At 37.7% G+C, this 12,800-nt stretch overlaps 1 protein-coding gene across 1 annotated transcript in view; it reads left to right on the plus strand.

Annotated features, from left to right (window-relative positions):
- Positions 1–12,800, plus strand: part of LOC309547127 (interleukin-18 receptor 1-like) — a 38,223-nt gene that overhangs the window by 9,289 nt on the left and 16,134 nt on the right. Inside the window, exons 4-6 of the mRNA XM_082246915.1 lie at positions 1,774–1,942; positions 6,820–6,888; positions 10,696–10,849. Coding sequence (XP_082103041.1) covers positions 1,774–1,942; positions 6,820–6,888; positions 10,696–10,849 — 392 coding nt within the window. The remainder of the gene's footprint in view (positions 1–1,773; positions 1,943–6,819; positions 6,889–10,695; positions 10,850–12,800) is intronic.

Here is a 12,800-nt window from a genome sequence, read left to right on the forward strand (position 1 = left end):
CAGGAGACAGTCAGAGACTGCAGGCATCATACAGGAGACAGTCAGAGACTGCAGGCATTATACAGGAGACAGTCAGTCAGAGACTGAAGGCATCATACAGGAGACAGTCAGAGACTGCAGGCATTATACAGGAGACAGTCAGTCAGAGACTGAAGGCATCATGCAGGAGACAGTCAGAGACTGCAGGCATCATACAGGAGACAGTCAGTCAGAGACTGCAGGCATCATGCAGGAGACAGTCAGATACTGCAGGCATCATACAGGAGACAGTTAGAGACTGCAGGCAAGTACTGTGGATGGTGTGGCTGCAGTCAGTGTAAATAGCTATGGGGAGGCATGTCCTCCCTCTCTCTAGAATATACCTGTGTACTGTCGGTCCGTTCTCACCCGATCCCATCCGATCCGCAGGACGGATGGAAAATAGGGTTTCCATCCATCCAGATTTGACGGATCGGATCGGATGTCAGCGGACATGTCTCCGCTGACATCCGATGCCCCATAGGAATGCATGGGGGGACCGTTCAGATCCGCCAAAAAAACTGACAGGTGGATCTGAATGGTCCGCCTGTGTGAAAGGGGCCTTAGAGCTGTGAAAATGTGGAAAAGGCTCCATAAAAGAACTGGTTCTGGCCAGCTCAGTAGATTGTATTTAAAAGAGCTGGTTGCATTTCTACATGCACAAAATATAACTAGATGGTAATATTTATAGGTAATAACACTGGGAGTTGTTAAGGAATAACCATTTTTTTTAAACCTAACTATGAAACTATGTAATTCATTTTTAGTTAATTTGCCTAGTCGTGTTTCTTTGGGTTAAAGCAGATTTCCAGGAATTATAATTTTTGCAAACCTACTTTGTCCATTTTGGCGCAATGCAAGAAGAAATTGTTGTTTTGTGTAATCTGCTCCTCCTCTCCACTATGCCCAACCAGAGAACTCCTTATATTCATTGAAAAATACAGGGTGTTCTCTTATAGCAGCAGTGCCAAGCAAGTGATCCCCTGCATTCAGTGTGCAGAGGGGAAGTAGCTGGAGCAGAACCAGGCAGATCATGGCTGGCCCTCACCGTATAAATCATGGATTACTACAATTATTTTCAGCACGTGCGTTTGCAAAAAAATAAAAAATCCTGGAGTTCAACTTTAAAAATGCAACTGATCCAACAGTAAACACCCTCAGGCAAGCTCTACCGGAGAAAACTCTAAAAATAATGTTGGAAAGTTTTGACTAACAGATACTTGTTAGTACAACTACAACACAATACAATACAACACAACACAATAAGTGTGGTGATGAAAATGTCTGCATGTTACATAATTATGCATGCATGTCAGCACATTTTGTTTTAACTGTCGGTTATGATTGTGCAGGTTTAAAAAGATTTTTGTGCGAACAATTACACAGTTTAAAACCAGAACACTGGGGGAGATTTACTAAAACTGATGCACACAGAATCTGGTGCAGCTGTGCAAAGTAACCAATCAGCTTCCAGGTTTTATTGTCAAATCATAATTGAACAAGCTGAAGTTAGAAGCTGATTGGTTACTATGCACAGCTGCACCAGATTCTGTGTGCATCAGTTTTAGTAAATCTCTCCCCTGTTACTAGATATCTGAAGACATAGTTTTATGGTACGGCTGCAACATGCATTTTAAGACAGGCCAATGACAAACAGACTACATGCACCTGAAAAATATTTGGAGCTTTAATTGCTTGTATGTAGATGTTTTATTCAACATATAGATTTTTTTTACATATTGGATTGTTTTCCAGGACTGTACAATCTATGCTGAGAACATCAGTAAGCTTTCATTTGAAGCTTTAAAGGTTTCTGATTCTGCTATATATGCATATGTTATCACTTATGTACACAATGGACAATACTACAACATTTCAGGAAAAACAAGGCTAATAGTAGATGGCCATGCCATAAAAGTAAAAGGTAAAGTAGTGGAGGGGAATGTATAGTACATGTTGTATGATTGTGGTATTTTTTTTAATTGTTTATTCTAAATTAAACAATAATAATAATTAAAAAAAACAAGAAGAACCATAGTTTCTTTTAAAATAAAAAAAAAAAAAACAAAAAAAAAGTGTACACTTTGAGTGCTGGTTCACACTAGTGCAACTTCATCGCAGCTTGCATATGACTTCTTTAATAGAAGCCAATGTTAGGGCTCTTTCACACGGGCGTTCCGTATGTCCGTATATCACCCCATCCGTTTGCGGGTGATATACGGACATAATGCATGTCAAGGGGATTGCAGATGTCAGCGATTTGTGTCCTTTCAGTTCTGTTCCGTTTCTTGGAACAGAACAGAACCCTATTTTTCTTCCGTTGAAAAAACGGAACGGATTCAAAATCGGATGTCAGCGGTGTCATCCACTGTCATCCGCAATCCCCATAGACAAACATTATGTCCGTATATCATCCGCAAACGGATTGGATGATATGCGGACATACGGAACGGATGACACAAGTGTCATCCGTGTCCGTATAAAAAAAAAAAAAAGTGCCGCAGCGGAAGAAGAAATCGGAGCAGCAGTGTGAAAGAGCCCTTAGTGGTGATGAAGTTACCCCAAAGTAGTGCAGGAACCTAAGTCGCTTGAGTCACACTCGACTTGAGTGGCTTGAGTCACACTGATTAGAATGGTTCCATTTCCGTTAATGGGGTGCAACTTGTCATGCGACTTTGACGCATGAAAAGTCGTGGCAGTGTGAACCAGCCCTCAAAGGATTTAATTACATAGTAATGTTTTCAGTTGTAAGTACAGCTCTATATGTGTATAATCTCCTCTTTCTGAGCAGGAAGTGCATGGATCTATTACTAACTCCTTTGCAATATAACTTTATAGTAACTTTATAGTAACTTGTTTGAGAGCAATTTCTGTGCCTGTATTTATTTATTCATAGGTCACAATCATGCATTTAGAAACAGGTTTCAATACTTCAGAGCCTTTGTTTTAAAAATAAGAATTCCATTTTATCTTTGCTCTACTACCAGTGCAAGAAGAATCAAAAACCGCTGGCTACTACATTACTGCATGTTTTTAATTTACTGAACACTTGATGATCAGAACAGGGAACCTATTTAACAGCCATATAACAGCTGTTCAATAGTTCACTGTGATTGGCTGCACAGTGTATGATGTAATCAGGAACCCATTCTACCAGCTCCTGGTGGTCAGTGGATGTCCCTAAGCCGTCAGTCATAGTTTTGGGGTTGTCATAAGAACCCAGAATAACACAGCAATGCATATATGCAGCAGTTGGGCATTAGGGCCCACCTGCAGAGCTATTTAATGCTGTTGTAAAGGGGTTAGGAAGAGCCATCTCATAAGGCTTAGTGCCTCTAAATATCACAGCTGGGAAGTCCTCAGCTATCAGCGTGACATATACAGTTTTAGATACAGTGTCAGGGAGAATTTTTTTTTTTTTAAAGGATAGGCAATACTAGCACCCATCACAAATAAATGAATAACTATATTACTGAAACTTACAACAGAAAGTTTCAGATATTCACAGATGTTCTGTTCTTAAACCTGGTCTAACCTTTTTGTAGGAACACAGCTCTATGAGCATGGCTGTGTTCAGACCTCTTCACAGCATGCAATACTAATCACAAGCAAAAACACAGCAGGAAAGTGGTTAGTAAGTCTAAATTTAGATAGCGTAGATCATTTAACCACTTTAAGACTGGAGGATTTTCCTGCTTAACGTCCAGGTTTTTCAACTTGGCACTGCAAGACTTTAACTGACAATTGCGCGGTCATGCAACGCTGTACCCAAACGAAAATTACGTCCTTTTTTTCCCCACAAACAGAGCTTTCTTTTGGTGGTATTTGATCACCTCTGTGCTTTTCATTTTTTTTGCGATAATAATAAAAATAGAGCGAAAATTTTGCATACAAATATACATTTTCTACTTTGACAGTTAAAAAATATCCAATATATTCAATTTTTGTCATATATTTAGGCCAAAATGTATTTAGCTACATGTCTTTGACAAAAAATTTCTCAATGAGTGTATTTTTAAGCACTTTAAGACCGGAAAATTTTATCCCATTCCTGACCAGGCCATATTTTGCGATTTGGCACTGCGTTATTTTAACGGACAATTGCGCGGTCATGCAATGCTGTACTCAAATGAAATTGATGTCATTTTTTTCCCCACAAATAGAGCATTTTTCTTTTGGTGGTATTTGATCACCTGTGCGATCTTTAATTTTTGAAAAAAAGAGTGACAATTTTGAAAAAAAAAAACAATATTTTTTACATTCTGATATATAACATTCCCCCAAAAAAAATTTACAAATCGAAATTTTTTAACATTTTAGGGCAATTTGTTTTCTACTACATATTTTTGGTAAAAAAAAAAAAAAAATCACAATAAGCGTATTTTGATTGGTTTGCGCAAAAGTTATCGCACTTACTAACTACAGGAAAGATTTATGTCATTTTTATTGTTTATTTTTTTTTTACTAGTAATGGCGGCTATCTGCGATTTTTTGCGGGACTGCGATATTGTGGTGGACAGATTGGACCCCTAACTGACACTTTTGACACTTTTGGGGAGACCAGTGACATTACTACAGTAATCATCAGAGCTAAAAATATGCACTGTTACTGTAATAATGACACTGGCAGGGAAGGGGTTAACACTGTTGGTGATCAAGGGGTTAAATGTGGGCCTCATGCTTACTGACATGTGTAGGGGGAGGGGGTTGTGTGACACAGACACAGATGGCAGGTTCAGCTATCCTGTAATCTGTCCCTGCCTGTCACAGAGGAGATCCGCCTGCTTTGTTTACACAAGTGGGCGGATTTCCTTAGTCTTTCCCCGACGATTGGGGAAGAGCGGTGGTGATCACCGCATCTCCTCCCCTGGCCCGACTTCCACTGTGTCTAATCACAGCGGGAGCGAGCCTCTGGCACCGCGCGCATGCCGCCGAGAGAGGGGGGAATCTGGTGACGTAGGGCTGCCGCGTTGCTGCAGTAGCAGCAATGTGAGCAGTCTTAAAGTGGTTGAAAACTATTTTTGTCAGTCTTTAGTCTTATCTGCCAAAGCATCTTATTAAAAAAAAGGTTCTACTACTGGAATGGCCAAACAAAAAAAGACTAGGCACCAGGAAGAATAGTGACAGATTCTTGTAATAATAGTGTGCCCGTAACTGCCAGAGAGGGTCAACATCGGGAGCGAGGATGCCAGAAGAAAACACACAACAGAGAACCTCTTACCAAGAGGCGCTTGGGGCTGTAATAAAAAATACTGGTGCCATAGCAATTGTGTTCAAGAAAAGTACAATTTATTGACATGAACAAGGGGAAAAAAACAAAAACGTTAAAATGATGGTACTGACATGTACTGTCCTGTCCGCTAATTTGAGGTGCCACTGACTTGGCACCTCAAATTATCTCTGAGGAAGGGGGTACGCCCCTGAAATGCGTAAGCGGCATTTAGAGGTTCCACATCTCTATACGGTCTGTGCCTGCATACCCAGTGGACCTCCTTGGTGGACTCACTATTTCTATTTTGTGCCTATGTTCCATCCATTTTTGTGAGTATGACGTATATATATTTTTAACAATAAATAGTTTTTAAGGTAATGTTCTAGGTGGTGTGCCCTCTGTATTTTTTCTTTTTAGTTCACTTGTGGTTTCCCCAACCATTTATGAGTGGCAGCACAGCAGGATGACATTAATTCCAGCCAAGGTTGTGTCCAGCGATCCAAGACGCATGAACAACCCCTCAAGCGCAGGAGCATTTCTTTTCTCTTCTCATTGTAAGGAACAGGTTGTCTACCCCCCGTTTTTTAGCACTCCCAGGTCTTGTTTGTGACAGCTGCAGGATTGGCTCGAATCCAGCTCCATCTATCGGCTAGATCACTCAGCTTGTTTTACAGGTTTTATGAAGCGGACAGTACATGTCAGTACCATCATTTTAACTTTTTGTTTTTTTTCCCCTTGTTCATGTCAATAAACTGTACTTTTCTTGAACACAATTGCTATGGCACCAGTATTTTTTATTACAGCCCCAAGCGCCTCTTGGTGAGAGGTTCTCTGTTGTGTGTTTACTCCTGGAATGGAGTCACTACCATATTTAAGAACATAATCAGCAGCACTAAAATAGAGTAAAATAGAATAAAAAAGAAAGAACACATGAATCCACTGTCATATATATACTGTATATCTCAAAACATCAGAGTAGATGTGTCTATCCAAGAGTTTTAAACTTCATGTGATGTGAAGAAATTCCTATTGAAAATAGAAATCCAAATGTCTAAAAGATCTCCACATGAAGTTATGAAGCTTCTTAAAAACAAATCCATCTTGTGTTCATTCCACACATGTTAAGATTTGTTGAATTCATCATATTAGGCATGTTAAAAAGTGACCTTCAAATAAGTTAGGAATTAATTTGGATGTCTAGTGCAATCATGTTACCTTGAGCTATTGAGATTAGTAACCAACAGGAAAGTTTTAGAAATAGGAGCCAAAATAAACAAGAGCTCCCTTTGGTGGCTGTATATGAAAATGCTAATTATTCATAAGCAATATTTCATATTTAACAAACTAAAAAAATTATTTCTTTTATAAATTAATTGAATGGATCAATTACAGCACTGCTTCTTCTCTTTGCTCTTTAGTAGTAGCTACTGAGTCATGCATTCTCTTTGTTGGTCCCACTGCATTATTATTATTATTATTATTATTAATATTATTATTATCTGTATACTACCTGTGTCAGTGGATGGGAATACCGATATTATTTACAAATTTCATGTAATTATTTTATTTATTTATTGTTTTACTTTAAGATGTACAAGAACATGTAAGACCTAGGATAATCGGCTTGGGAATCACTATTATCACAGAAGTAGAGATGGGTAGGTAGAATCCCTAAATATTATTATACATCTTGTTTATAATTGCAAAATGAATAGTAATTATTTAGTAAGTATAACCAGTCCTAAATGTCTGATTTAAAAAAGAAAACCTCTAAAGAGAAAGGGCTCTTTCACACGGGCGTTCCTTTTTTTTTTTTTGTAACGGACACGGATGACACTTGTGTCATCCGGTCCGTATGTCCGTTTTTCTTCCCATCCGTTTGCGGATGAAAAACTGACATAATGCATGTCTATGTAAATACGGATGTCTGCGGATGACACCACTGACATCCGTTTTTGCTTCCGTTCCGTTTTTTGAAAGGAAGAAAAAATAGGGTTCTCCTCCGTTCAAAAAAACTGAACTGAACTGAACTGACAAAAAACGGATGTCAGAGGATGATCATCCGATGACATCCGTATTTACATAGAGATACATTATGTCCGTTTTTCATCCGCAAACGGATGGGATGAAAAACGGACATACGGAACGCCCGTGTGAAAGAGCCCAAAAAAAAAAAACGGATGCTCTTATTTTAATAGTTTAAGTCAATAAGTCCAATAGTTTAAGTCACTGAGCCCGAATAAGTATGCCGATAATAACTTATAACATCTGAAATTTAATGTGCACCCTGGGTTCAGTATTGCAACCAGACAACTAGCCACATTCATATTATTTTCATGGTAGTTTTACTTTAATTTGCACTTTTAGTAGTAGTACTTTAGACACCTTGAGGTGCACTTAAAGAATCCTAAAGTGGCCTCTCAATAATATTGTGTCTGGTCTTAGCATGTCTAAAAGCACACCTAAAGTTTGTTAAGCAGGACCATCGTGTATGTTAAAGAAAATGATCAGGGGGCTGTATAATAAACCCCTACTAATGTGGTTTTAACATTTGAGTGTAAAGTACTGAAGATGGTGCTACTTAAAAATGTATGTAATTAGGTAGAAAGAATTCAAAGCCAAAGGAGTGACATTTAGATCCATCATATAAGGATCTACAGGAGTGCTGCATTTAAAGTGATTTTAAATCTTCACCTTGTAAAAAAAAACATTCAGTTTAAAATTGAGAAGAAAGGCAAAACATTTGTGTATATTTAGGGGAACAAAAATATATGTTTTCAATTTTTATAAGTCATCACATTCCCTCTGTTCTCAGCTGGGGGAGGAGAAGCAGCAGCACACTGAGCTTTGCAAGGCGGGGGGGGGGGGGGGGGAGCATGTCAAGGGAGGAGAGCAGTCTGAATTCCCAGCACAGCTAAGGAACTGACCACAATTTGCTCTTATGCCTTGCAAGGTTAATTTTTAAAAGGAAAGCAGAGGGACTGGCTGGAACAGCAGGGATTTCACACAAAGGAAGCAGTACAAAGAGAATAGGAGACTTCTTTATACAAGTACATGGTACAGCAGGCACATATCAGGATAGGACATGCTGGGGTAACAAACACTTTATTGCTAAGTCTGGGATGTCTACAATTAAGGAACAGTAATGACTGCAATTACAAATGGACATCACAACAATTCACTCCTCCTTTTACAAAATGTGCAGCCTAAGCAGAATAAACAGCATTGTTACTGATATGCCGATTTCAATGTTTTGTGAAAGGTCGACAGCTACACCCTCATGCATCTCTAATCACTCTCCCTGGCTGCTGTCTTAGGTTTAGCTTTACCTTCTCTTTGCTGTGTGAGAGGCAAGATGGCCGCACTGAACTGGGAAATAACTGGTATTCGAGGGGCAGACATTTTGTTCACTGATTATGTACCGTAAGTTACGTATTAGTGCACCAGTTTCTGTAAACTGTAGCAAAGAAAAGGATTGCTGTGACTAATGCTTTTTTGGTATTATGATTAACACTTTTTTATTATTGTGATTAGAGACGTTTTTTATGAACCCACATGTCGAAAATAAGAAATCGTTTTCTTTCCTGTGAAATAAAACCATTCAAAATGTATTAATATGGAAAAGTGCATTCAAAAGTACTTGGAAATGAGCAAAACTGTAAGCAAAAGTCTAAATCAGCCTTTCAGGACAGAGGAACCCTTGAAATAACTTTTTGATCTCAGGGAACCCCTGCTAAAAATGTATATATCTACAACTCATGATACATTAGCATGAATACTTATTACATTTGTGGTCATTGTGAATTATTACCCCTTTACAGACAGAGATGTATAGTAACTAAGTAGAACTACTTCACTACTGTACTTAAGTACCGTAAGGCGGTATCTGTACTTTCCTGGAGTAGAATTTTTTTCTCCTACTTTCACTTTTACTTCACTACATTTTTTCGATGATTTCAATACTTCTACTCCAATATTTTTTTTGTGCTGCATAGTTACTCGTTACAATTATAAAAATTACCACTGCCAGAACAGTAGATGGCAGGTTTCATGAAGCTCAAAAAAATGTGTATAATGTCATGTGTACTTTTGACTTCTTTTGACTTCTTTCTTTAATAACTTTAACTTTAATAAACTTTTAACTTCTTTCTTTAATAACTACATAACACAGTACTTGTACTTTTACTTTCAGTACTTGAGTAGCAATTTTTTTAAAAAAAACTACTGGTACTTTTACATTCAGTACTTGAGTAGCAAAATTAAAAAAAAAAAACTACTTGCAATACTTAAGTACAAAAAATGTTGAATACTTTAGTACTTCCACTTCTACTCAAGTCACTTTTTGATCGAGCACTTGTACTTTTACTCAAGTATGGGTTTCGAGTACTTTATACAACTCTGTTTACAGATAGCTAAAAACATCAGTATAATGTCATGTGTACTTTTGACTTCTTTTGACTTCTTTCTTTAATAACTTTAACTTTAATAAACTTTTAACTTCTTTCTTTAATAACTACATAACACAGTACTTGTACTTTTACTTTCAGTACTTGAGTAGCAATTTTTTTTAAAAAAACTACTGGTACTTTTACATTCAGTACTTGAGTAGCAAAATTAAAAAAAAAAAAAATACTTGCAATACTTAAGTACAAAAAATGTTGAATACTTTAGTACTTCCACTTCTACTCAAGTCACTTTTTGATCGAGCACTTGTACTTTTACTCAAGTATGGGTTTCGAGTACTTTATACAACTCTGTTTACAGATAGCTAAAAACATCAGTGGAAACGTATCTGAGAGGCAGAAATTGCTCATTGCTCAAGGAACCCTTAACAATCTCTAGACTGGAACCTTAGAGTTTCTATGGAACCCTGGTTGAGAAACCTTGGTCTAAATGGAACCTAGTTCAACTGCTTGGAGGTGCAAACTCTGTATTCCTAGTTTTACCAACTGCGGTTCTACTGGCAGCACCTTAGGGTATAGGTCAGCCTTTCTCAACCTTTTAAACACAGAGGAACCCTTGAAATAAATTTCTGGTCTCGGGGAACCCCTGCTCAAAAATTAAAAATCTACAACTCATGATACATTAATGTGACAGTCAGTGGGAAGAATGCTCCTTACTCTTGTCATCATTGGGAAGAATTACCCCCTTACAGATAGCTAAAAGGAATAATGGTGTCATTGGGAACTTATCTGAGAGGCAGACATTGCCCATTTCTCAAGGAACCCCTAGCAACCTCAGGAGGAGCCCTAGGGTTCCACAGAACCCTGTTTGAGAAACCCTGGTATAGGCTAACATACATAAAGGATTGCTAACAAGTCTTTCTCTAGGTTTGGAGAATGAAAAATTCACAACCAATTTGTACTGAATGTCCAATAGGTCTACTGTATTCTTTTAATCTGTCCTGACTTCATTTTCCAGGTAGAAGGGTTCAATGTTTTAACACTATTGTATTTAATCCCTAGGACAAAATGTGTCTGTAAAGTGTGAGGCTTCAGTAGGCAATACACAGATGTTTGAGTTCTACTGGGTTCACAACAAGCCTAGGGTCGATAATTTGGAGGATTTAATGGATAACTGTAAATCTCACATAACCAAACCATGCATGACGGAGTGCAGGTAAGTCATTTTTACTTTCCATGGCATAAAACATAATAGCAAGCTACATGTAGGATAAACATATTTCCTATTTGAAATATTGTAAAACAATTGGGGTTTTACTATTGTTAGTATTGTTGCAGTGTTTAATTAAATCATTTTTTAATAACATTTTTATTCACAATATTTTGCAATATTTTCCATGTTTTTGTATATGCCTATAATGCACTTTTTGTACTATTGTAAAAAAAAAAATTGTAGATTGCCAACTAGAGGGAGCTCTCAGTGTCTCTGTGCAACAACCCTGTCCTATGGTTGAGATAAGATGTTGGCCACACAGGAAGTGCATTGCTTTCAGTGAGTTGGCCAACTCATAGACCTGAGGAATTTGTGAATTTATATACAATTAGTAACACTGTGTAATTAGAATTTCAAAGCAGAAAGTAGTCTACATATTTATTGAGCAAATATTGTTTTCTCTGTGTGCTCATATGCAGTATTTACAATGTATACACAGAAATATTAATCCATTTTGGTATTATTTATTTCAAGGCAATCTCTGGTAAATGTTTATACAAAAAAAAAAAAAATTAATATAGTATTTATTCATTGTAAAAGGAAATATTATTTATTTAAATAAAGATTGTGGTAGTTTGACCCTTAGGGGGAGATTTACTAAAACTGATGCACTCAGAATCTGGTGCAGCTTTGCTTGGTAGCCAATCAACTTCTAACTTCAGCTTAGTTAATTACATTTTGACCATAAAACCTGGAAGCTGATTTCTATGAAGAGCTGCACCAGATTTTGCAAACTGATGTTTTAGAAAATCCTAACTTTAACAACTCCCAAACATCAATTGTGTGGTAGAGGACTAAAACATGTCACGCTTTAAAATTGCGTCCGCCTGTGCGCCAAACTACGATACCTAAAAATCCCCATAGGCAACACTTTAAAAGCCTTTACAGGTTACCAGTTTAGGGTTACACAGGAGGTCTGGAGCCTAGAATTATTGCTCTTACTGTGAAGTTCGTGATGATATCTCATATGTGTTTTGACATCGCCATTTACATATGCGTGTGGGACCAGCATGTATGCTCACATTTGTGCGTGAGCACGAGCGGATGGGGACGCTTTAAAAAAAACTTTTTATTAATATTTATTTTATTTTATTAATTTTTTTACTTTTACACTGTTGTTTTAATTTTCTACATCCCTTTTTTTATTGCTATCACAATGAATGTAAACATGTGATAACAACAATAAATACATATTAACCAGTTCTGGACCACCCACCACAGTTTTACTGCGGCAGGCAGCCCCTCCTGCATGAACCGACGTAGGAATACGTCGGTCGTGGGCCTGGTGCTAGGGGCGAGCTTGCGCCGCCGGCGGTCCACTCCCACCCCCACTAGGCAGCGGGGATGCCGATGCATGGGGCTGGCGTCACCGATTGCCACTGACCACCCGCGATTGTTCCCCGCTAAGAGAGAAGAACCCCTTCCCTACCATTGTCATTATTACAGTAACAGCGCATATATTTAGCACTGATTACTGTAGTAATGTCACTGGTCCCCCGAAAAGTGTCAAAAAAAAGTGTGAAAAATGTCACAGTTCTGCTATAAATCGCAGCTCGCCTCCATTGCTAATAAAAAAAAATAAAAAAGTAAAAATGACATAAATCTTTCCCCTAGTTTGTAGACGCGAATAACTTTTGTGCAAACCAATCAAAATACGCTTATTGGGATTTTTGTACCAAAAATATGTAGCAGAATACAAATTGGCCTAAAAGGAGGAAAAAATTAGATTTTAAAATTTTGTTTTGGGAATGTTCTATAGCAGAATGTGAAAAATATTGCTTTTTTTTTCAGGATTTTTGCTATTTTTTTGTTTATAGAGCAAAAAATAAAATTTGCGCAGGTGATCAAATACCACCAAGAGAAAGCTCTATTTGTGGGAAAAAAAGGACATCAA

Source organism: Pelophylax lessonae (genome assembly GCF_965119305.1).
Source record: "Pelophylax lessonae genome assembly, chromosome: 2".
Lineage (NCBI taxonomy): Eukaryota > Metazoa > Chordata > Amphibia > Anura > Ranidae > Pelophylax > Pelophylax lessonae.